This window comes from Mauremys mutica, chromosome 13 (assembly GCF_020497125.1).
Source record: "Mauremys mutica isolate MM-2020 ecotype Southern chromosome 13, ASM2049712v1, whole genome shotgun sequence".
In the NCBI taxonomy this organism is placed as follows: Eukaryota; Metazoa; Chordata; order Testudines; family Geoemydidae; genus Mauremys; species Mauremys mutica.
The window spans coordinates 8,311,971-8,338,236 of NC_059084.1; the positions used below are offsets into that span (position 1 = coordinate 8,311,971).

At 42.2% G+C, this 26,266-nt stretch overlaps 2 protein-coding genes across 6 annotated transcripts in view; one reads left to right on the forward strand and one right to left on the reverse strand.

Annotated features, from left to right (window-relative positions):
* Positions 1-7,752: 7,752 nt before the first annotated feature.
* On the reverse strand, positions 7,753-22,436 carry LSM14B (LSM family member 14B). Of its 3 annotated transcripts, none has more exons than XM_044986018.1 (10): positions 22,130-22,436; positions 16,789-16,952; positions 16,219-16,354; positions 15,600-15,716; positions 13,121-13,276; positions 12,847-12,924; positions 11,820-11,981; positions 11,473-11,623; positions 9,538-9,714; positions 7,753-9,141 (listed from the first exon to the last, which is right to left on the reverse strand). In XM_044986018.1, exons 1-9 carry the CDS (start codon positions 22,248-22,250, stop codon positions 9,543-9,545), a joined length of 1,257 nt encoding a protein of 418 aa, XP_044841953.1. In that variant the 5' UTR covers positions 22,251-22,436; the 3' UTR covers positions 7,753-9,141; positions 9,538-9,542. The 3 variants fall into 3 exon arrangements, with proteins under 3 accessions (XP_044841953.1, XP_044841952.1, XP_044841954.1); XM_044986017.1 differs by having other exon boundaries at positions 13,109-13,276; positions 22,130-22,425; XM_044986019.1 differs by lacking the exon at positions 15,600-15,716 and having other exon boundaries at positions 13,109-13,276; positions 22,130-22,420.
* Positions 22,437-25,767: 3,331 nt separating this feature from the next.
* Positions 25,768-26,266, forward strand: part of TAF4 (TATA-box binding protein associated factor 4) — an 87,644-nt gene continuing 87,145 nt past the window's right edge. For 2 of the 3 annotated variants that reach the window (XM_044986251.1, XM_044986250.1), the window contains exon 1: positions 25,768-26,177. The gene's annotated coding sequence lies outside the window, so the exon portion shown is untranslated. The remainder of the gene's footprint in view (positions 26,178-26,266) is intronic. The other variant, XM_044986249.1, reaches the window with a different exon arrangement.

Genomic DNA, 26,266 nt, shown 5'->3' on the forward strand with positions numbered 1-26,266 from the left:
TAAACTAGGCTCATGCAGCTGGTTACAAGAGAGTGATAGTAATCTATTAAAGGACACAAAGGTATCTTCACACCTTTCTTATTTATAATCTCTTGAACCTTGCCACTGATGTTCTTGTTCAATAATTATTTCCCACCATCACTCCTGCAAACTGGCTTGCTCATAATCCTAGATTGCTATCTCATAGCATAATTATAAAGCCATAACAGACAGGTCCCAACTCAGTGGTTCTTTTTTCTCATTTGACAATACTCTTAATTTTACAAAAGTTCCTCATACGTGGTAATATAAATTAGAAGTCGTATTTGACAGTCATTTCTATAATAAAAACAGTCAGCTAGGCTGAATAGATTTAGCTGCTGTATCAGCAGAGCAGGCACTGTCACACTTGAGTGTTGTGAAAGCATGTAACATGCCAGAGCGATCTTATGTGCTGGATTTGACCCTCATTTTGAGATAATGCAAGTTCTATTTATCTGAATGTGACTTGGAGTAAACAAGTGACTAGCCTGAACTGCCTGTTAGTGGATTTATAGCCCAATAATAGCATTTCTGTATTTAAATAGCTGCAAAAGTTTTTTTGCACATGATGCAATAACAAGCATCAAACATTTTCCAGAGATTGATTCTCAGTTACTTAAAGCCAGTCAGTCTCTACTTCTGAAAGGGAGCTGAGATTTTCCTCTAGTTTCTTACTACTCTTCCCTCCTGTCTATTCCCACTGTAGTTCCAGCAGCGTTCATATAGTTTGCTCAACTTTTCAGGCCACGTGTCCACTTTTTCCATTCTTGTACAAGCTCAGCTCAGTTGTATCTTCTGCCCTTCTGAAAGCGGTGTCCTTAGAAATGATATAACGTGATGTTGAATGTCCATGTGTGCAGCCACCACCCATCAAAACCATGCCATCATCATTTATGAAAGTAGCTTATTACACAGACTAATGAGCAATCATTGCTGTGTCCCTCAATCCGCTAAGTACCTAATGCAGCCCTGGAATGAAACTTGTGTTTAAACAAAGTCTAGGAATATAATCACAGGTGACAAGGTGGACTGAATGAAATATATTTAGACACAGAAAGAAATCTGTGTCTGCTTAACTAATAAAGGGTATTTTATTTCAGAGAGGAGAACAGCTATATTGATATACTTCTATTTATAAAAATCACCTCTAGAAAGAACAGGAAGATGGAACATCACACTAAATAAGATGAACTATCAAGCTACTTTCAGTTCTGTCTCAATAGAGCATGTTTTCATGTTTTTCATAACAATGCACTACACAATTGGGTATAGAAGTAATCTCATTGTTTTAATGGCACATGAACAAATGAGTTCTGAATTAGGAACAATAGCATTTGTATTGTTTGCCCAGTAAATGGAAAATAAAACTCCTCTCCCTCCACAATGCAATAGGGAGTAGCAGTTTAGATGAAGAAAGAGGAAAACAAGTGAGTGCCTCAAAAATGGAGGTGCAGGGACTAGAGAACTGTCTTTTTACATTGATCATAAAATGCAGCTTATCTTAAAACTATTACCTGATCCTGCAAACCATTGTGGAGTCAACTTGTAGAAGTACAGAATAAGAACTTAAGTTCTCTGCGGAACACCTTTAACAGCAATATTTGCTAAGGGAGGGGGGAAGTTAGGCTTGTTTCTTTGACACAAAGGCCTAAAATGCACTTTAAAAAAAAAATTCTTCATTTGTTTTTATTTTCAAGTCAGCCTTCAAGAAGTTATGCACCAGCTAGAAATTCCTGGTGCAAGATAATGCAACCACATCTTGGTGTCACCAACCATCTCTGTGCTTGCTGGGGGAATCCCCACCACAGGGGCTACAGAGCCAGTCTCCACTCCCTGTGCAGTCTAGTAACACAAAGGCAATGGAGCAGGTTGAAAATCCTACCCCTGTGACTAACACCAGATAAAGGAAACTTGCATTAAAGATTCAATACCCAACTCATTCAATGGTCTACAAAGTTCCACCAAAATAATGTGACGTGAAACCCATTAAATTGTTTTTGTGCAAGACTGTGTGCGAACATTCATCTTGGAGTAAAAAATGTGATTAAATTCACGTTAGCTAAGGCTGGTTTGTTACTGACCTTAGCTAAATTGACTAGCTCCTTAACGCTGAAGGGTCCAAAACTGGATTTACAGCAAAATCTGTTTCAGGAAGCTAACTGAGTTAAAGTCTGCAAGTTCGTATGTAAACTACCCCTTACAGCTCACAACAACCATGGTTTAAGAGCTTCCCCGGGGTTGTTCAGAAAACCAGGACAGACCAAACTTGAAATTCTTGATCTGTCTAAGGTAGAAACATGAGCAAAAAATGTTTGGTTCTTAACCCACTTCCCCACACCACTGCCGCCAAATTGCTGCTGAAGACTGAAGCGGCAGCGGTAGAGCTGCAGGTCGTGATCGTGGCTTTTTTTTTTTTTTTTTTTGCTGATTGGGGTGGCAAAAACTCTGGAGCCGGCCCTGTGTGTGAGGTCATGCCACATGGAGGATGCCATTTTAGAGAGCAAAATGGAGATCTTCATGCATTGTGATTTTGTACTCTCAGTACATTTGAGGTCACACTGTGCAGAGCAAAAATGGTGTCCTCCACACACTAAGGATCGCTGCAACTCCATCCACTGATGGCATAACCCCAAATGCCACAGTTTGGGAACTGCTAATAAGGGCCAGCTTTAGGCACTGCGGGGCCCGATTTGAAAGAGCTGCTACCAAAGACAGCAGCAGGACTTCGGCAGCAGCCCTACTAGCTGTCGGTGCCTTTGGTGGCACATCGGTGGAGAATCCTTAGGGGGTGCAGGGCCCGATTCAGGGGAATCGCCCTAAAGCCAGCCCTGCTGCTAATTATCCCCATAAAGCAGGTTTTCTTATCTTTTGATCATTCTCATAGCTCTTCCCTGGCCCTTCTCCAATTTATCAACATCCTTCTTGAATTATGGATACCAGAACTAGACACAGTATTCCAGCAGTGATCAGACCTGTGCCAAATACAGAGGCAAACTAACCTCTCTACTCTTAACTCGAGATTCCCCTTTTTAGCATCCTAGGATCGTGGTAGCTCTTTTGGCTGCAGCATCAAACCGGCAACTTACTTTCAGCTTATTATCCACCAAATCTCCTTCAGAGTCACTGCTTCCCAGGATAGTCTCCCATCATGCAAGTATGACCTGCATTCTTTGTTCCTAGATTTATACATATCCATTTACCCATATTAAAACACCCCTTCCCTACCCCTTTCGGGGACTGTCTGCATTATTTCCAGGAAACATAGAGCAGTATCACCAGCAAGAGATAGAAACTGGAACTAATAAAAAAATAGCATTTTATTCAATTCCAAAATAGTCCCACACCAACCCAACTTCCTCCCATCCCTTTTCAGGAACCTCTCTCATGAGAGTCTCCTTCAACAAGAAGTTCAGTTTCTATTGGCTCCTGGTGCTATAGAGGAGGTTCCACCCCAATATTAGGGAAAGGGTTCTACTGAGATTTTCTAGTCACCAAAAATTGGGAGGCTACAGTCCAATATTGGACCTGAGAGATCTGAATGTCTGTTAGCTAACTGAAATTACAAATGATAACCCTGTCCTCCCTACTTCCTTCCCTAGATCGCTTTGCAGCTCTCAGTCTACAACTACATGTTTCCATCCATCCAACACACAAGAAAAAATTTTGTTCTATAGTGGGCAATACACATTACCAATACAGGGTGCTGCCTTTCCGGGGGTCAATGGCCTTGAGAACTTGAACTAAAATGTCTGGCTATGGTCGCGGTACATGTTAGAAAGAGAAATGTATTGGTTTACCCATCTCCTGACAATCGGTTGGTGACAGGATAGTCTCCCAAACAGGTGATAAACTGTGTTCAGTACATAGGCATCTGTTCTCCAGACCGAGACTGAACTTGAAAATGTCATTTAATTCCAAAACAAAATATAGAGCCCCAGTAAATTCTAACAGATCACATAATGGCTCGAGCATACCTGCCACAGACCAGATTTCAGAACATACAAGAGTTGATAAATCAACAGCTAAACAGTCCATGTACTACAGCAAGAACATGTCTCTGTCTTTTAGTGTCATGGCTTCATGTACTCTGGTGATGCCATTTACCAGACTGCATCTTCACGGTCTTCAGGGATGGTTACAGATGGTCTATCACCCTGCTATTCACAAAATAGATACGGGAATACACATCACTCAAGAAGTTTTGAATTCCCACATCAGATCCACAAGGAGTTCCGTTCTCCTCAGCACTTCCCACCAAGTCAGTAGTAACCGATACTTCATTACTGGGTTGGGGAGCCCATCTCGACAAACTTTACAATATAGGATTGGCAGTCTCAAAAAGAGGCTCGGCTCATATAAATATTCTGGAGCTCAGAGTGACGTGGTTTGTCTGCATGACCTTTTACCTCATCTCAAAGATCAGAGTGTACAGATAAGAACTGACAATACCACTGCAATGTTTTATGTAAACAAAGATCAATGCTCTAATGTAAAGAAGCAATCCTGTGAAATTGGTACAACAAAAAAAAACACAACACTAACTGAGGTTCTCCTTCAAAACCTACACAATACACCGGCAGACCATCTAATTATGCATTTTTCTCAGAATCACAAATGGTCCATAAAAAAGATTCAATCCTCAAGTCCATTTTAAATTAGTGGGGTGCTCCCCACATAGATCTCTTTGTGAATGAATAGAAGATGAAATGCAAAATATTTTGTTCCAAGGTAGGACAGAGTCTAGGTACTCAAGGAGATGACTTCCTAATACTCTGAATTCAGGGGGCCTGTTGTATGCATATCCACCTATTTCCTCTGACCCCATGTATGTTAAAGGAGGTCAAACAGAACAAGGTCTCAATCATCCAAGTAGCCCCAGATAGGCCCAGGCACCACTAGTCCAGAGACATCAGAAATCTTAGTGATATCAATCTCTCTCTCTCTCTTCTACCAGACTTAATTACTCAGAACAGGACACCATCCAGATTTGTTTCTACCCCTACAGTTTTGGGAGAGAATTTTTAATTAAGGTTCCATGGCAGAATCTCTTACTTGCACCATGCAAGAGCTAGAAGACTGCTTGACTTTCAGAGCATGACAAGTTGCTGCACCATGTGTTAGGAAAATTGAACAAGTCAGGCACTGCAATCAGAAAGTGTGGAATTCCCCATTTATACAGATTCATTTCTCACCATGCAGCTGCACCTTACAGTCACTGAAATATGGGTCAGGACTATTAGCTGACCTAGTTAATTGACTCAACAGAAGGCATCCCCTCCAGAAGCACTGGACACCCTTTTCTTTCAATAGATGTGAGCAAAGGTCATTATGGTATATATGACTTAGGACCACCCTGACAGGGTTTTGAAAGACTTCTAACAGCGTAAGTTTTATTTTCTCAGGTGGATACTTCAACACCTCAAGCTTTTATACTAGGTAATATGTGTCAAATTACGTTTTAAATCCTGGGGTCTTTTTTTCAGGCTATAGTTAGAGCTAAATGACATCAAATGCCTAGGTAGACATCCTGGTCATCTCAGAGACTGAAGTTGGTGTAAGTTATCAGAAACCCTCCTGATCAGCAAGAACTTAGACTTTCAGAACATATGGTCGTTACTTCTCCCACTTACTCATTACCTTTCTTTAATGCTGAAAACTTGTACTTCACACAGGTTTGACAATCAGGGTCCAGAAAACCCAAGGGAGAACAGCAGGTCTGAACCCCCAGGTGTAAGCAATTGAAGCAACTGGTTGTTTAGAATGGTAGCATGTATATAAATATGCCAGGTTATGTTTTTTTCTGAAAACTTTTGAGATATGTATGATTATAGCTATGAATTTATGTATTTAGAATACTATCTTCATAACTTGTATTACAATTTCAAATACATCTTGCAGCAGGGAGGTGTTTATGCAAACTTAGGCACAAGTAACCATGCATGGCCCTACACAGGAGAAGACAAGTGATGGGCCATTACAGTTTAGTTTTGGTGCAAGTTGCATGTGTTTGCTTTTCCTTAGTATTTCATCTTTGAAGCTGTGATTTTTCTATTAGATGCTCTACTGGGGAAACTCCATGGAGTATGTCCCCCAAAGTGAACTGGTAACAGGGGGTTGTTTTCACACCTTTGAGGGTGATGAGCCAGAGAGGAAAAGTCTGAGTGCCTGGTAGTGAAGGATTAGGAAGACTTGGGACCAGAAGAGCTGCTGGTCACTCTGCAAGGAATAACTAGGCTGGTGGAAGCCAGGGTGGGGACTTTAATGCTTGTGGACTAACTCCTACTGTCAGGACTCAGAGCCATGGGAACATAGCATTAAGGAACCTACAGTTACTCAGCACATGGTGACACATGCTCAGGATTATCTAGACCAGTACCACGTACAATTAATAAGCAACAGAGCTGCTAGCTTATGCTTTTAAGCAGTCTCGAATCCTCCTGAAGCTTAGAAAGGATTCCCAACACGCTTCAGCTTTTTTTTTTTTTTTTAAAGTTTGGTTTTAACATACATACTGCTTTGGGACTATTATGAGTTTAGCTACTCCCAGTGAAGGGGCTAAAGATAGCTAGTGAAGCAATGCTCCTGAAATACATACAGTGTAAGTTCTGTATGTTAGCTGTGGAAGAGAGGACAACCTGTGGGGGTTGGAGAAGCTGTACTAGCACTGTGCCTTAAGTGATATGAAGGATGGTAGTAGCTAGTGGCATTATTAGCATGGTGTTGCTTAGTGACAGCTGGCTTGACTGGAGAAGGGTAGGGGATGAAATCTAGTCAAATGCATACATTCAGATCCTTAAGTGAGACAGCTGCAGTTAGTAGAATTCCGTAATTTTAGAAAGGTACAAACCCCCCCCAACCTCAAAAATGGTTTTAATTCTAGAGGTGTAATGGTGAAGTCATCTAGCCCACTTTCTAATACAAAATGCAAGAAAGCTAGGGCCAGCTGCCTGACATGTAAAAGTTATGCATTTAGATATGCCCCAGAAGAGGGTTTTGCTTTAAGTGCATAGAGTGCAATGAGCAAGTAAGTAAAATAATCCATATGCTATAGTACACAACACTAGCAGATGTTATATGTTAAATAATAACACTAGTCCAACCACAAGGTGAAAGATTTAAATTAGAATAGGACTGACATGTAGATTCCCTCTTTTGAGCCGATGGAGTTTAGTGCTAAGAAATAAGTTTAGCATAAGCCAGTCCAGGACATTCATAGCTAAGCTTAGCTGCTACTTCTCCTTCCTTTTTAATCAAAGGAATTCAATCTGGCATGAGGTTCCCACTCCAGGGTATTTGCATAAAGATAAATAATAAACATGATAGCTGAACACTTCAGGCTAAGCTCACAGGAAAATGCAAAGGAGAGATCTTAGATTTGTATGTTAACAGTAATATTTGATCCAGTACAGAAAATAAGTTCAGCTGCTGCTGCTAGTTGTTTCTCCCAGGAGAAAACGAGTGCTGAAATCTTCATTCCCACTGAAGCAAGCGAAGCAGCCATCCAAAATGAAGGAACTGAAGTATGAAGCTGTGGAGGAAGTACAGATTGGTCGAGTTTTTTCTTACAAATAAAAGTTAGACATTTCTGGCTGTGATTAACACCAAGCCCATCCTTCATTAGATACTAGGTCTCTGGCTTATTTGAAATGAGAGGTTTCAGCTATTAAGCCACTGAGTAACACTCCTGCAAACAAGCATTAGCCATTTACAGGAACAAAAATGGGAGACGTGTTAAACATGTACATGTTTATTTATTACAATTTACATTTCTCCATAGCAATGGGGCAGCTGTGTTCTAATTCTTACTGAAGTCCTAACAAAAAGAAAGCCAAGCTTTTACAGTAACTTAGTCAATGCATAAATTAAAATTCTGGCTATGTAATGGGTTCAGTTATCAAAGTGCTTTTTCAACAAAAATTTCCCATCAACCATGAAAGGAACACATGCCTAATAACTAAGCTTAACCCACTTATTCATGCAAACAAGTTTATAACCCCTCCTCCCAATTTGCCCCACACCTCTAACAAAAGAACTATGTACAGTTGGGGGGGTTAGAGAAAAATTACCACCCATCTGATAAGCTTCATTACATGGGCCACCCTTTTAGTTTAGGGAAAGCAACATTCTATAGTGTTCCATCACAGAGCCTATAAGTGTACATAAAGCTGTTTGCAGTGTCTACGGTTCACACAGTCTGGTACTGTTAGGGGCAATAAGTCATAAGCCATCTCTCAAATTGCTCCTTTTGAGAGGTTTCTCCATCTTTATTCTTGCTTAGTTTACAGGTAAGCTACTGCAAGAACATTTCATGGAGTATTTCACACCGCATGTAGGAGATCACTTGCTGTTCTAGCACTGTTTTATGAGTGAGGAAATACAACATAGCACTCTTCCCTACATAGAACCGGGCTAGTTAGAGGCTTTGGGCTTTTTCCTCCAAACAGGACTTCAGAGACAGCCCCAAGTGACTGATTTTGTGCCATTGCATGGAATCATGCAGTACCCCTGAAAGATTAGTGGACCTGCAAACAACTGTACACTTTTACACTATCACATGATCAGCAGCCACCCAGTATTCCCAAGTCACACTATACACAACCCCTTCAGCAGCAGAAATCTGTATTTCCAGACACCACGTGCTACTGAAGTTATGCTGCCTTAATGAGAGATCAGCAGCAGCAGCAAAGGGTACATTTGGTTGCTCAGAACAAAGTTAGCTGGTTTACTTCCAGTGAGCTTTGGTTCTGTTTTAAATAAAGTTAAAATAGCATGATGATCTTCAGGGTACAGAAAGGGAGTTTTACTTTGTTTCAATGACAGTAACTTTATAGAGTCCCAGAAAGAAGAACCATATTTTAAGTTGCCTGCACTTTGGGGGGGGGAGAAAAAAAAAAAAAGACTCCAAGAAGATAACCCTGAACACATTCCCGCTTCCAAAAATATTCCAGCTCTCAGATGCTGGTTCAAATTAAGCTGAAGCCCAAAATACAAGCAGTAGTACATGAACTTCTGTCATTGACTTTCAGACAGTAAACAAGGACTTCTTAGCCCACATTGGTACAGCAGTTTGTTTCATCCTATATACATAATTTTCATCTTCATGGCAGAGGAATTTAGAGCCTGCAGAGAAAGAGTATTAGGCATCAAATAAAGGAGACCAATCCCATCCTTTCCCATCCATGCCCACAGAAACACCAATCTGAGATTCGTTCCCCTGGTCAAGCTACACTTGCTCAACTAAATCACAAATGCAACCTCAAAGTTTTGCATTCTATTATCTTGAGAGGAAGGCAAAGGCCACTTTTATTCAGACTTGGTCAGAATGTCAAGCCCAGCAAAGAATAACCATGAGTGGCACAACAATGACATTAAGGCTGCTCTATCCTCATACCACCCAATATGAGGAGAGGATGAAAGGTGAATCCATAAGGAATCACCTCTGGTCTGCTTGCAAAACTAGCAGCCAAGGTAAAAATTGAACAGCTATTTAGACACAGCATTTGCTACAAAACTTGCCTCCATTACACTCTTCCAGTACCAGCTCTGTGAGTTGTTTGGTTTCGCCGTGCTGCTCCACTACCCCTTCCACCTCGAAATCCACCACGAAAGCTACGTCCACGAAGAAACCTGCCAGACACGCCAAATGTCTCTGTATTAAGCTTCCTTTCTTCAGCCCATGTTGTACGCCTGGAACTGAACAAGACTGCAGTCAGGCTTGAGTCAAGCATGACCATTATTCAGAAGATAGTTTTTGGGAAAGTCTGTCCCACTTGTGCAGGAGTGAAGAAATCATTTGTTTTACAGAGATCTAGAAAGACTGATATGCTGCACCCTGCTTTCTCTGCACCCTTACTGCCTTGGACTTGTCACATATGACTGTTGAGCTGTCCCTTAATATCTTGTTAGTTACCATTTCACCCTAACTGGAAGCAGGAACCACAAGTGCCTTAAAGGGACTGAACAGCAGTTTCAATAGTGCTGCAGTACCTGCCACCTGTTTTCCTGAAATGCTATTGGTACCTTCAGAGCAATTAAGTTCCACCAAGTTTCAATCATGACAACCAGGAAAGGAGTTCCTGTTTTAGACTAGCTTTAGTAACTAGAAAGCACTAGATTCCTCCTTCCCCACACAAAGGGCAACTGCATATCACTATATTACTTATAATAACTGTATGGAAGAATTATATTTCCTAGTTCCACTGTCAACAAATGAGACTATCGAAGTTGGGCTTGAGTGCAAAGTCTCATTGTTTAAAGATTCAGAATTACAGCAGCCCCTAGAATCAACCAAGATCAGGGCTTTTGTGCAAGCTGCTGTACAAAAACAGTTCCTGGACTCAAGAGCTTACAGTCTAAAATAGGGGAAACGAGTGTGCAAGGAAACCGATGAAGTGAGTTGCCTAAGACCCACACAAATTCAACAGCAGAGCCTGGATTAAAGCATAAGAGGTCTGACTTCTACAACAGAGCTCTACTGTACACCTTTCCCCCTCCCCTCGATAGATAAAGGTGTACATTGATTACTTTGCACAATTTATATAGGAAGAAAAAGAGTGCAATTAGTGACTTAGAAGGATAAAAATGCAACTGTTAGCCAAGGAAGTGCAGCATACAGTAATGGGAGAGGAGGGGGGTTTAGAACTTCAGAAACAAGTTAAGGGCAATCTAGCCACCATCTGTCTGGTAAGGAGACAGGAATGGATAGGTGATCAGGGGATTCAAAAAAGTTCTCTTGGGTTTTAAAATATTAAACAGACATTTAAAGGACACATAGTTTAGAGCCAATGTTTTAAATGAAATCCTTAAATTAAGCAATTATCTTTATGAAATTCTAAATCCAAGTTGTTCCATGCTTCCATTAGACTTTCCCCTACAAACACTGCAGCACTTGTGCATGGAAGAACAGCAAGCAACTCTCCATAATCTTAATGGAACGGATTCCGGCTTGGAGGACAAATGGTAAAGACTAAGTGGAAAAAATTGGGTAAAGAAGTTTAAGGATATTTTAAAACAGTTTCTAGAATGTCTAAAAGATATTGTAGTTTATGATATTCCAATAGTTCACCATTTGGATGTCTTGTGTTCAATCTGATATGCCAAAAGCATAACCTTAAGCACTTGTTCACATCTGAGTTTGTCAAGTGAATCCCACCCCTCCCCCCCCCAAAAAAAAGAAACACCCCCCAAGACTGCAATTTGTTCTAAAATCAGATACTACTAAACTTACAAATAGTGATATCGAGTGAGCTGTCAAATTCTAGGGCCACAGGCCTTCCAAAAACCTAGTTATTGATCATTCAAAACTTCAGAATAGAAGAAGCCTTTCAAGATGCAGTGTTTCATTTATCTGTGTTCGTATAAATGGCTAGGCATTGCCTAGCATAGAACCTCTCTAATATACTGCCAGCACTAAGGGGTGTAAGACAGACTGAGCTTCAAAAAGATAATTACCTGGATTTTAGTTCTGAAGAGATGTTGTCAAAGAATGACTTTGATTTATCATAATAGCAATTGGGTCCAAGGAGGTCTTCATCTGCATTGCCATCATTCTGAGTTGCTACTCCAGGATCACTCTTTTCTTCACCTGCCTCAGCTTTGTCATCTGAAGATAGAAGATTAATTACACACTTCCTTGCTGCGTATACTGAAGAGCCATCAATTTCTTGCTCCCTCAAACTAGATCTGAGATTCTTCCCTATTTTAATCAATCACGTAATTTCTCAGAGCAAGAGGTGGTCTGGTCTATACACCATCCTTAAAATTAATAAAGCCACTTACATTTAATAAAAGACACAAACCTTTAAAGTTCAGTTTCTTCTTGAATTCTTTATCAAGTTCCTCTCGGTTGAACTGTGCATTTGCACTTTCAAAATCAAAGTCACCTTCAAACTTTATTGTGTTTTCCTTCACAGTGGCTGGTCTATTTTGTCCTCTAGAACGGTTTCTGGTTCTCCTGTTTCCTGAAAGCAGGAGAGTTTAAACACTTGGTAACGCGTAGGAAGGTTAAATGACTTGGTCAAGGCCAGAGAAAACCAGGATTAGAACTCAGGAGTTTCTGGCTTCCAGTCCTGTGATTATGCCACACCTCTTTGAAAGAGACATCTGAACTTCACTGTAGAAACACATTAGAGCAATACTTTAACTTTTTGGAAAACATTCTTGGCAGTTAAGTCTAACTGTTAAGTTAGATTACTACAGCCAACTTTCCCTGACAGTGTTGCATTCAACTACTATAAAGATAATGCCAAGCAGTTGGGGCGGGGAATGAAACTTAAATTTTCCAAGGAATGTGAAGGAATTTCACCCCATAAACCCACACACATTGGGATATGTACAGATTTCAGGAAACTCACACAAGGCTAGAGCCAGTTAACATGGTTCTCTACAATACATGAGGAAGACAACTTAGACGAGTTGTAATAACATGGTCTGGCTGGTTATTGCTACCTCAAATCCCTTTTGAAGATTCTTACACAGTATGAGGGGTAGCCTGTGTAAAGACAGCAACAATTGATAACAAGTTTACATGAGTATACCGGAGTTTCAGGGGAGACGCAACAAAGCAATTCTCCCCTGGTATGTTCTCTATGGCTCTGCAAGGTTCTTGCAGAGGAACCTCTGGAGCTAAGGAAACATTACTTCTGCATGCCTGAATGCTCTTTTGGCTGTTTTGTCCCATGAATGTACCCTCTTTATTTTATTTTTTTTACTATTAACATGGTGCTGCTCATAAGCATCTTATGTTAGCCAGTATTCTCAATTATATGGAGCAGAGAATTGGAGTTCTATAAGGCAGTTTGCATATTTAAGGTCAAGTTAGCCTACCCGATCTTCTCCTTTGAGGTCTTCTGTTTTCATCATTCACCTGGCCTTGAGTTTGCACAGGTGGTGGCTGAACTGTATCTACAGCAAAGAAACAGGGAAAGGAAGACTCTTTATTCTTATATGCTTGGGTTATAAAGTTAACTTTCAACTTCTAAGGTACACTAACTTATCCAGCAGGCTTAAGGACTGTTCTAAGTTACTTCAACATTTTTCTGAAGGAAGCTCTACCAAATACCATTTGAAAACAAGACTTTGGTAATACCATTTGTCTTACTACTTTGTGGAATCTGCCTTCCGTTGCGTTGGATCCCGGAAACTACTTTTGCTGGGGGTGGCTTTTTTTGATTCATGTTATCAACTGGACCAGTCTGAACAGCCTGCTCCACCATGGGGCTTTTGCGTACTGGGTGAACCAATGGGAAGCCAGTACCTGGAAAAACAAAGGGGGTGATTACAATAGCTAGTTTTTTAGTTGCATTCCAGGAAGTACTGCATGAAAGAATTACATCAACAGTGCTCATGAACCCCAACTACCTCCATGATCAAAACAGATTTCAATACCTGCGCAGAACCTCCTAGGCACTTCCATTATTCTGCTATGGGGGTTTGGTATGCGTCTCACTACACATTTGAGTAAGTGTTGGCATACAAGTTTTTGGCCCATGAGCTCAGGTCCATAAATCAAGTAAACAATTTTACCCTTGAAGAATGCAAGTTAACTATTACTATAAAGGAGCAAATTGGTAAGGACAAAGTTAGGCATATCAAATGAAGACATTATATATACAATAAGCTTCCAAAATATACAAATTCCTATTTCTCTTCATTAGGTATTCTTGTTTGTGTATGATTTTACAGAATAAATATATTTTTTTAGCTAAAAGATGCTTGCTTCAGACTTTTCTTGAAAGTACTTCATTTTCAAAGCAGTTGTGAGTGTCTGTGTGCATAATCTTTACTGCATCAATAGCTTAGTCTTACTGTACACAGCTTTTTGATATGCAGAACCAGATTAATGTGGCATCAGTGTCAGATCTATTGGACCATAACTACTAGAGCCATTAAACATTTATTTTAACGGCTCTAGTAGTTAGGGTCCATCAAGTACAAGTCACGTTTATATGCATTTGGAAGTCCTTCCATAAGGACACTACATCAAGTAGTTTGGTACTGTTAAAAAACCACCAAGAAAACCCAGAAACAAGTTGAAACTAGTCCCGTCTCAATGTTTCCTAGATATTAAAGCACACAGTACAGGAGTTAGAGGGTAACATTTCAACCTTAAAAGTCCAGGAGGTTGGTTGTTTCAAGACTTTTTTTACACTATGACAGTTAGGCACTTATCTCAATGGTGTGAAGTATAACAAGCCATATTAGAAAGTTAAAATAAACGTTCAGACAAATATTCATTCCCTATGGTTGCAAAGAAGTTAATGTTTGGTACTTTGAGACATCTCACACTTAATTCTTTATATGAACATAAAATTTGATGAACAGAATGTTAGGTAGTTTTGCATAAGTGAGGACAGATATTTGCTTCCATGCAACTGGTTCAGTTTAAGATCAAGAAATGCATTACACCATTACACAAGCCAAGCCATTGCTTATTTTAGTGCATCCTGAATCTGCATTCTATTTCTAGAATTCTCTATTGTGCCACATACTAATCTAGTACACACTTTCACACGAATAAACCAGAAATACCACCCTTAGAGTATGTCTAGATATTAAGCCTTCCCAGTAGTTACTATCAGCAAGCATCATTTTGAAGCATACTTTAGTTTGATCTTTGATGTGGTACAGAGAGAGATAGATATGGGCCAAAAAGAGGGGGGGAAGCTACACACGTTTGCTTTCCAACTTGACCCAAGCATTTTTTTAAGTGTGGATTATAAACAGATTCATGACAGCTACCTGCACACGTGGATTGTACCCACACTATTTGCCTTGAAAACACTGAAAAGCTCTTCAATCTAGTTTTCCCTTGAACCTACTTTTGAACTGGATTCACTGTAGTGCATAAAATTTAAGATCAACCAACTGTCATGTCTTTGTTCAGATATGATAGTTTCCATGAATGCAGATTGTCAAACAAAAGGGTCAATCAGTAAAGCATGAATACTGCATTCATGCAACACCTACTGAAGCAGAGAGCTATTTACAGTGGCCCATGTCAAGTGTGGAATGCATTCAAAAATTGCTCTCCAATAACAAATGGGAGAAGGCTCAAGTATTTCTTTAAGGACCTAGCTAAAGCAGTTACTAAGTTCTGGGGTATCATTATAGCCCTAACCAGAAGCAAAATTTGTATCTGCATCTGATCCACAAAAATGATCTGTGGATATCCACAGATATAAAGCAGATATCCATGGATTTGCAGGGCTCTAAGCATCATTCCTTCCTCTACAGAAAGGAAAGGTCCATTTCATGCTATTCTGTAAGCTGGCAATAAATATCTATTGTTATGTCCCAACAAGCAAACATCTTCTGCAGCCAGCCTTCCCTACGAAGACTAACCACTATCCTGTACTTGTTCTCCTTCCCCAGCCCCCCAATCAATTCTTCTAGAGGAGCAGTAAGCCAGAGCTCTAACAAATGGTCAGAAACAAAGCAAGAACTACGAACGATGTATCAGTTTTGCTATAGTTACACATAAGTACTGTCATTTTGAGAGGGTTAACAAGCAGAATAGAATGTTCTGCAAACACCATGCAGGTTCTTCCAAATATTTGGAGTCCTCAAACTGCTGTTACCCTTGGAAGAGAGCTGATGTGGCTCGGAAGACATGTCAGGCTCTGAAACAGGTTGTGGAGACGGAGAAGAGCTAGGGCTGGAAGCAGCTGCTGATGTTGGAGGGCTTACCAGTTTCTCTAAAGAGACAGAGGGGAGAAGAGAAAGCAAAAAAGGTACACAAATAAGGCAAGGTAGTTGAGACACTGAGGGCTTGGAAAGAGATACAAGAAGTTACCTAGAATAGTATTGAGATGCTACATATTTGGAGTCCTTTCCTATGGTACTGAGAATTTTCTTTATCAGCGTGCAGAATATGCAGGGCATCTTAAACTAGAAACAGACTATGTCCTCATTGAGCCAATAACCAAATGGGTAAGCTTATATGTATAGTACTTTCAAACAGATGCTATTAGACTCATTTACTGTTCTTAGTGTCTATACAGACAAATTTCTTACTTTAACACTTTTTACAATTAAGCCTCATTTCATAAGGCTGGTTGTTTTAACTGCTGACAGAAGATACAGTCAATCAATTCAGAAAATGTAGTTATTAATAACACTAGGGCACAAACCGTTGTGAAACCATGCCTTAAAGACGGGGTACAATTTCAAAGAGCACATCTTCAAGCTTTTACTCACCTAAACCTAATGAAGCTGCATATTGCTGGCTAAGTAAAGAGCTGGCAGCAAGCTGGCTGTAGTGTTGCATGCCTCTAAATGGACTATAAGGCACATGTGGCTGGAAGGATGATGTAGAGGCAGAGCCCAGTGAAGACTGCATAACAAGAGAATAGTGTAAGTACATTTTCACTGACAGTTTCTGAACTCTTGTAATTTCCTGTTTCTCCACTATCCTCACAGTTGGGGATTTAGTGCTTTTAAGGTATTAAAAGTAACAAGACTGTTTAAAATGAAATTTATGAAAATATGTAAAGAACTTACACAGAGATTTCACCTGGGTCAATTAAAATCTGGACTGCTTACCAGGTTTTCAATGCTGCAATACTTTGGCCACAAAGACTGAAGGAAGTATTGGGTTGAAAACCAGTGTTTCCACTTGAATGATTAAAGTTCTTGGAAACATTTACACTGACCTTTAGTTTTTTAACACCGCCTTTTAACCCAAAGACTTGTGGTTTAGGTCAAGCTTGGAATTGCTAGTATTTTGCCTCAAAATAGTCTACCACCATTTCAAATTGAAATTCTTACTTGGACAATGGCAGGATCCTGAGGCAGAGTATGTTGAGCTTTAGGAGGTTCACATACAGTAATGTCTTTGATGTCACTTCCCCGGAAAATTATGTATTCATAAATCTCTTCTCTTGGAGGAGCAGGTCTGTCTGTGGGACGGTCTTCAGTACCAAATGACCGCACTTCAGCATTTAAGAGAGAAAGTAGTAGATATTAGCCTCTATTAGTACTGCAACTTGTTTCTCCAGCACTATATAGTTTCAGGTGAAGTTTAGCTTTATGCCACAGCAAAGGGCATGTACTCAAGGCTCTAAGGATCGCTGCTATATTTAACATACATATACAAACAACCCCCACCCCCCAGAAGTCAGGTCACAGTTAGAACGAACAACTCCTGACCCCCCACACACATCTGATTTTTCCAAAGCCCACCTCAGCAGTAGTCCATGTAAACAGGTGATTCTTAAAAAGTCAATGACTTGCGCTATTTTGCATTGATGAAGCCTGTTTCTAACATGCACCGCCGCCACCGCTCCCTTACCCGAGACTGCTCTACTGTCAGCCTCTTAAACTGGGGAATCCAGCTTGAGTTCCTCCAACCACAACTGTGGCAGAATAGCACAAGAAGAGGGGCTGTCTCAGGCAGCAAGGTCCCAACTACAGCTGAGTAAATAATGGACTTTTTTGTTCACTGGCAATGCCAAAAAAATTAAAAAATAGTTTGAGGCCAAACATTCTCATTTGCTGAATCTTTCCAAAGAGTCAAAAACATCTGCTTGATCCCCAGCCACAATTTGGGCAATCTGTCAAAAGCAAAGGAGAACTAGGTTCACATAACACCTATGAGCAGCAGCTCCTTTATAACCTTTAGTCCAGTGGTTTGGGTACTCACCTGGGCTGCTCTTACAATTGTCACTGGAATAGGGGAAAAAGCGAGGATGACTCGTCTGGTGGTTAATGCCCTCCCCTAGAATGTGAGATATTCAAGTTCTAGTTCCTGCTCCAATGACTAGTTTGTTTAGTAAAAAAGTGAAGAGCTGCTACACAAGAGACTGAGAAAGCCTCATATCAGAATCTGTCATAGCCCAGTGGCAAGGCCACTGGCCTGTAATGTGGAAGACAAGTTAACATCTCTCCTCCTACCCCTACAAGTATTTTGTTAAGCTAATTTTCCTTTGCTTTTGGCAAAAAATGCCCTTCCCCCCAAAAAAGGCATGTATAGTTGAAACAAAACATTTTGTTTTGACATTATCAAGATGGAGGTTTTTTTTTTTTAAATTACATGGTCAAAACTATTTGATGAACTCAGCACAAATTCACAAATACTTCTGGTCAATCCAAAATTGTTTTTCACAGAATAAGTTAATCACCAAAAAAATTTCATCCAGCTCTAGTCCCACTCCATTTAAAGCTTTAGAGTTCAAACCATGACATTATATTTAAATTTTTCATGAAAGTGTGGCAGGTACAGGTAAAGCACAAGTTAATACACATTATTCACCTCTCTCCACTCCCAGAGGTGAATGCCACTGGTTTCATGATTAATACATATACTGCCTGCCTTACATCTTAAGCACAGAACTCAAACACAGCTCAACTACATTTTGCAAACACTGAGCTATCACTAAACTGCAAAGTTGCACTGAATGGACTTCTGGATTTCCAGTTTCTTGAAGCTCAGACTAAGATGTTGCTCATATTTGAGCAGGACTAGTGTCATTCTCCTTACAGGTCAATGCAGAGCACTACATGATGTGCCACATCCTTGGACCAGGACTAGGACACTAGTAACTGATTAATGCTCCTCTCTGTTCCAGCACTGCTGAGTCTGCAAAAGCCTTTTAAGCTACCTCAACACCACAAGCTAGGGGTGCTCTGCGACCTGCAAAGGCTGCCCATCATTCTCCAGGTGGAGTTTAACACGTTTTGATATGTAAAAGCCTAAATGGCCTGAGACCAGGATATTTGAGGGACTGCCTCTCCCCATGCCATACTGCCATATTGGCAGTCAGCAAGGGCTACCCAAGCTGGATCCCCTCAGAGAGGTAGCAGCTGGCAGGGTGTTCTATGATAGCCGCAGAACTCTATAGCTTGGTTCTCCCTTGGTCTGAAATAGCCTAAATGTGGTGACCTCCAGGCACACTACAAAAGAAATGTCAATTTTAGAGAAAATTGAAAGTATACCTCTACCTCAATATAACGCTGTCCTTGGGAGCCAAAAATATCTTACCGCGTTGTAGGTGAAACCTCATTATATTGAGCTTGCTTTGGTCCGGAGTGCTCAGCCTCCCCCCCCCCCCCCAAGCGCTGCTTTACCACATTATATCTGAATTTGTGTTATATCAGGTCGTGTTATATTGGGGTAGAGGTGTATATGTACCAAAACGATAAGGGGATGGGAAAGGAGTTTCTATAGATGTTTGGATTAGTTCCTGCTGACATGATTATTACTGTGCTGCTGAGATCTTACTGTTCTAAAATGTTAGGCCACCTAGGACATTGGACAGCAGTCTGTTATTGCAAGTCTTTTAAATGGACATTGCTAGCTATCTGCAATTTGAGAGATTCTGTCTAGAATTCAAAATGCTTCTCTACTTCTCCAAACAAATCAAGGTCTTATTTATGAGCTACACTTCTGTTACAATGGCATGGGTCTAAGTATGACTGCAGCATTATTATTGTGGTCAGGCATCAGAAAGCACTTGACATAAATCCTGTAATTTAAGAAATCTTAGTCTTAGCAAAAAAGCAAAATTTGATTTGAAAAACCTATAAAGTAGCATTTTAATAATGGAATATGAATCTGCCAGTAAAGAAATTAAGTTACAACACAGATGGCAATATGCTGCAGGCAGTGCACCAAATTAAAAAAGTGACCAACATCCAAAATATTATAAGACTTATAGCTTTATTTCTAAGGCAAACAGCATGTATTTTTCCCTACTAATTTAATACATATGAAGACATTCTTCTAGTACAGAGGTCCTGTGAAAGGCACTCCACTTAAGCTCTGAAGTAGTGAGTGCTAGGTGGAAAACAAAGGCTACAGAGGAGACTGCTGTATCCCACTCATTACAAAGGAGGCTCTGAATCAGCAGTGTAGATAAGACATGGGTAAAAAAATTGCATTTGTGTATATATGGATGCAAGGACTTCTGCTTAAAGGAGCAAGCAGCCATAGCCCTGCTGTTTCAGCTGACAGACAGCCATGTTGGGATCCAACTGAATTCCATTCTCTTCTCCTAGCTTCCTTACATACAATCTGTTACTCAGGCTTTGTAAAGGATGTGATGAAGTACATAGCTTTAGACACATGTATGCCTATGTGGAGGTCAATCCCGATCAGCTACATCTCAATATTTGGTATTATTTTGAATTTCAGATATCTGACTAATTTTAAGTAGGTTTCAAACATCCTAGTTAGATTTTCTTTATCCACAGTTTGGCACATAGGTTTTGTGGACCAAGAATGACTGTCTGGATCCCCTGAATACTTCCCAGTATTGAAAGATGAAAAGATGAGGTCCTTGAATCTGATGCAGTAAGAGATTGCTAGTGGAAGGATTAAAATTTGAGAAACAGGCGGAGTTCAATGATTTTAGAAGTAACATTTTCAACAGACTGGAGAGGAAGAAGCGATGATGAGGAAAGTTAGACATTACGAAGGCACAAAGTCTTCCCCCCCATTAGGAAAATGAGGAGAGGGTGAAATGTATCTTTAATTTTGTTGCTTTCTCTATCTTCACAAGGAAGAGACGAAGAAAACCCAAGCTTACACTAAGACAAGAGGCTGGAAATACAAGAATAGTGGCAAGATGATTAGAAAAGCAGCATGGAAGAAATCTGGTTTGAGAGACTGTATGAGATGGCAAACAGAACTAAGATTCTAGACAGAAGCAAGTTTGGGAGTCACTTGTGTAGGTGGCAGATGAAAATAAGAGACAGCCAAAGACTAGGAGAGAATCAAGATCAGTATGCCCAAGGACAGATAGCAAAAAAGTGAAGAAGCAGTCTGCAAGATAGGAGAACCAGAAAAGCCCAAGTGTCAAACACTCAGGTAAACAGACTGAGGATTAATTATACATATGATGTAATGGCACTGCACAAGAGATTACTATTTCAGAGCATTATTCAGTTTGAACTTAGTCCAATTCTTGATCACAAGTATTAAAATGAGGAACCAAGATTTAGGGTTTGTATATTATTTTACACAAAAATGTAATAGAAATTTAGATTCTTCCATTTCACTCTGATCTGTTATTCACCCAATCCAAACACTGCAGAATTATTTTATCATCCAATAGAAAGTATATGAAGTAGGACAGTAAAAATCAAGTCAATTGTTAGAACAGAATTTTATGACTAAATTATTGAGAGAGAAAGAAGTGGGGCAGTTTAAGACTAACAGGTGAACTTAAGATACTAGCAGCGCTTTCACATATTTTCTTCACAAAAAAAGCTGAATTACTGCACTATATTTGAGAAATTAAACAGGTGTCCCAAAAAGGCCTTGTAATATTCCCACCAGCCTCCAAGTAAGGTGCAGTATATCCAGCAGTTAGTTCTCTTGTGAATATTTGACTTGCTTGCATTTGACCATTTGCTCTACAAGCCAGGCTCACTATACTGTACGAGGTAGCTCTGGCACTGAAGTAATTAATCAAACGCTGAATCATGAAAGAGGCCACAGCTAAATGAACCAACCCCGGCTGTAATTAAAGCTTTGCTCCTCCGTCTGCCTCCGCACTTGAGCTTGGGCAGGTTGGTATTTCAGAGCTGGAGTCAGTCAGCCCCAGACTGAAACAAGATGCGAGGTCCCTGGGGCTTTCGCCAGACCACCCCTGCAGAGCCGCTTAGCTCCAGCTGCTGCCTGTTTACACCTCCCTCGCCAGGAGGCTCGGCTCATTGTTCAGGCGTGTGGGGGGCGAAGGAGCATCCCAGACACGGGGAGAGAGTGAACCTGGACTGAAGCCGAGTTCCAGGCAACATCGGGAGGGCGCAGCCTCGGAGCCACGCCAGGGAGGCGCTGTCGGGGCCCACGGTCCCCGAGTCCGGGGGTGACCAGCCACGGCAGGTTTCCCGGCCCCAGCGCTGCCTTCTCCACGCCAGTGGGCCCGGGCACGTCGTTCCGCAGAGCCCAGGCGAGCCGACGCCGAGTGTCTCCGCTGTCCCGCCCCGTACCAGGCGTCGGAGGACCCCCCCCCCCAACCCAATTCTCCATCGAGCAGCGGGACGGTTGCCTAGGCCCGACTCCCCCGTCCCCCCCAGGGCCAGCCCCGCGGTCTGCGCTGTGGGGAGAAGCCTCCCCCGCCGCCTCCTTAGTGCGGAGGATGCCCGGCCCGGCCCGGCCGCCCCTCACCTTTGGCCAGCGCCACGGTGGAGTTCTCGGTGTCGATGGTGTAGAGGATGCCCTCGTAGCGGATCTGCGCCTTGGAGATGAGGCTGATTTTGCTCCCGATGTAGGGGGTGCCCGAGCTCATGGCTCCGCCGGGGCCGGCCGCGCGGCCTGGCGCGGGGCTGAGGAGAAAGCGGCGGGTGGCTCCGCTCGGCGGCGTAGGCCCTGGCTAGACGCGGGGGAGAGGCCGCTCAGGTAGCTGCACCGCCAGCCCAGCCTCGCCCCCTCACACACTGCGGAGTCGGGAGCCCCGCCGCCGCCGGCTGCGCCTTATATAGGGCAGAGAGTGACGGGCGCTGGGGCGAGATTGCGCATGCGCCTCTCTCCATCACTGACCAGACAGGAGAGGCAGGGTCAGACGGCAGTCACGTGATCCAGCTGGCCGTGGGTGGCACGTGCGCCTGCCCCCTGCGCCGCGGGGCAGAGAGCGCGTGCCGGGACCCCCCCGCCCGCCTGACCCCGCTCCGGTGCCGGCGCAGGGCAAAGCGTAGGGCTGTGAAGGAGCCCGCTGGCAGCCTGCACTCCTGCAGCGGCCACCCGCCGCGCTCCTCCTGTGCTCCAGGGCCGCAGGGTCAGAAGCCCACCCAGCCACCACAAGCATTGAACAATTACTAGTCAGCCCCCCCAGCTCATGAGATTCTTAAGATGATACGTTTTGGGCTCTCTTTGTTTGCCTTCTGGTGGTTAAGCTTTGAGGTGACACCCGGGTGACACCCTCCAGCTTGTCTGTACAACTGCAAAGGCTAGACCAGAGGTAGGCAAACTATGGCACGGGTGCCAAAGGTGGCACGCGAGCTGGTTTTCAGTGGCACTCACACTGCCCGGGTCCTGGCCACCGGTCGGGAGGGGAGGGGGTTCTGCATTTTAATTTAATTTTAAATGAAGCTTCTTAAACATTTCAAAAGCCTTATTTACTTTACATACAACAATAGTTTAGTTATATATTATAGACTTATAGAACGAGACCTTCTAAAAACGTTAAAATGTATTACTGGCACGCGAAAGCTTAAATTAGAGTGAATAAATGAAGATTCGGCACAGCACTTCTGAAAGGTTGCCAGTCCCTGGGCTAGACACTTCCTTCTGAACATTTAAATTCTCAGCTTTTGCCATCGCTCCAGAAGCTGCATCTTTAAGGATGTCACAAGACACGCTATGAGATTACCAGTGATAGCAACATGGACTGTAGGTACCTGGGCCCTGTGGACCCCATGCCAGCAGTGCACTCTGCTGCTGGGAATGCAGAGCACGCCACTTCCCACCCAGGGCCCCACAGTGTCCCCTTCCAGTTCTACAGCACAACAAGACCCTGAGAGCTCTGCAGTAGAGACAAAACAGAAGCCTCCCCCAAAGAGCTGCAGGGCCACAATAGGAAGACCCTTCCTTGCTTAGTCCTTCAGGATTCCAGTAGGCAAAGATTCCAGGGCTCTATAACAGGGGTTCCCAAATCCTGCTTTGCCTCCAGCATTTATAATAGTGTTAAATACAAAAAAAAGTGTTTTTAATTTATAAGGGGGAGGGGGGTTACACTCATAGGTTTGCTGTGTGAAAGGGGTCACCAATACAAAAGTTTGAGTAACACTGTTCTATAACAAAGAGAGCATGGACCTCACCTCCCTAGCCAAGGTCTGTAGTGACCCCCCATGCTCCCTTCAATGCCACAGTAAGCAGAGACCCACCCAGGGCCCTACAGCAGGAGGAGCTGTCCCCTCAGGGACTGTGGTGCCCCCTCCAGTGCCCTGTAATATGGAGTGACCTACAATATAGAGTGCACAGATCCCTCAAAGGTCTATGTGATCCCCTGCCCTCCACAAGCTCTACAACAGGGAAAGGTCCTATTGGACCACATTAAATGGCATGTACAGATTTCTTCCCCTTCCCCAAGGCACTGCAGTGCTGTGCTCCATGGCTTGGAGAACAGTTCTCCCCCTTTACCACAGTGCTTTATGGTTGATGTAGCATGGAGAGCAGAGATCTTTCAGCATGACAAGCACAGACATCTCTTTTCTGAGCCTGGAATACACATGTATGTGTGTGTGGGTACATGTACACACACACACACAAACACATTACATTTTCACTGATGAAGCCCTGTAATTAAATGTAAAAATGGACAAATTAAAAAACCTGAATATGATATGTGAATTAAAAAACAACATATTTGAAAATAAAAGTTGCTTTTAATTTTGATCAATGTTTTCTGGTATTAAAAACCTTTCCATTGATGTTTGGATTAGATTCCAATAACCTGGTTCTAAATAGAAGATATAACTATACTGAAGCACAACAAGGCTGATTTTAAATACCTATATCCTTGAAAGCTACCAACTAGAAACTTTCCTAAATGATAAAATTCATTTAACTCTCCTATTTAAGGTGCATCTAACTGAGGTCTCTGGAAAAGTTAAAACTGCAAAAATAGGGCAAGCAGAAATAATGAAAATGTAATTATGAAGTCAGTTCAGAGGCATCGGGGGCGGGGCTCATTATTCTGTATGAGATAGTGGAGAAAATGTAGCCAGGTCTGGAGAACCAAGTATTTCCTCTTTCAGTCTGTGTCCCCAGTCTTCACAATACTGTTGATCTAATAGTCCTCATTTCCAATCTTACATATTTGTAGAAATGTGATGATGGCTTATAGGCCTCCAGTTTCTTCAGTCCACCTCCTTTTGTTTCTCACGAACATGCAGACACGAGAAGACTCTTGCCATTGTGATTCCAGCCTTCATGGAAACTTGTGATTCCAGTTTTCCATCCTGTACCAGAAAAAGCGATCACAGTAGTTTTAAACTCCCTGTTTTAAAACAATAGAGAGGAAAAGACCATCACTCTCTGTCAGAGCAGGGATTGTCATGTGTGGGCAATAATTAAGGTAAAAAGGAATGGAACAAAGTGGCATAAGCTTCACACTGGAAGGGAAACACACAATAATAAACTCATGCACAATGTGGCCATAAATTTGTGCTATGTAATTACCTCAACAGCTTCTGGATGACAAAAGACAGAGATCATAGGAGATCAGTGAAAAGAAATATGACAGCTTGCACTTGTAATGCCCTTAGGCTTAGTTAAGGCTATGGCTACCTTAGAGAGCTTATGGCGGTGCAGCTGCGCCGCTGTAAGCTCTCTAGTGTAGCCGCTCTAAGCCGACAGGAGAGAGCTCTTCCCCAGCTCTTAAATTGGCATAAGTTATGTCGCTCGGGGATCTATAGTGTAGCCATTGGCCCCTTAAGTGTCAGAAGATTGGATGAAGCTCCCTCTCAGTGTGTGTGTTGACTGAATATATCTGTGTGGAAGTTTGTGTCAGTTAACAGGAGTTGCAGGGAAACCCATGATAGTGGCATTAGATGACAGTGGAGGGACAGTTATGGCAGATGTGAGTTTGACAGTATGGCATTTGGGACAGTAGGAGGACAACCAGTGGCAGCTGATGACAGAAGCAGTTGGAGACAGTGGAAGTTGGATATAAGTGGCAGTTGGTGACTGGTGGCAACTGGTGGCAAAGTTGAAAGGACTCGTGGCATTTGGTGACAGGAAGTGGTAGTTGGTGACTGTGTGGGTCACTAACAGTTGTTGGTGACAGCATCAGTTGAAGGAACACTTGTGGTAGCTGATGACAGTTAATGGCAGTTGGAGGGTAATCTGTGGCAGTTGGTGATAGTGGAAGTATGTAGGACATCTATGGCCACTGGTGTTAGTGGCAGTTGGAAGCAACCAGTGGCAGTTGGAGGGACACATGGTAGTTGATGACAATGGCATTTAGGAGGAAGTCTGTGGCAGTGTGAGTTGTTGGGACCTGGGAATTGCTGACAGAATGTCAATTGGAAAGAAATCTGTAACAGTGCCAGCTGGAGGAACACAAGTGGCAGCTGCTGGCTGTCTGCTGGAGAGACACTTGTGGTAGCTGAAGACAGTTGGAGGAAAACATATGGCAACTGGTGACCGTGGAAGCTGGTGATAGCAGAAGCTGAAGGGAAACCTGTGGCAATTGGAGGGAAATCTGTGGCAACTGGTAACAGTTATAGGCAGCTTGGCAGGACAACTGCAATAGAAGGACAATTGTAGCAGTTGGAAGAGAGAGGAAGGCTCTATATCATAGAG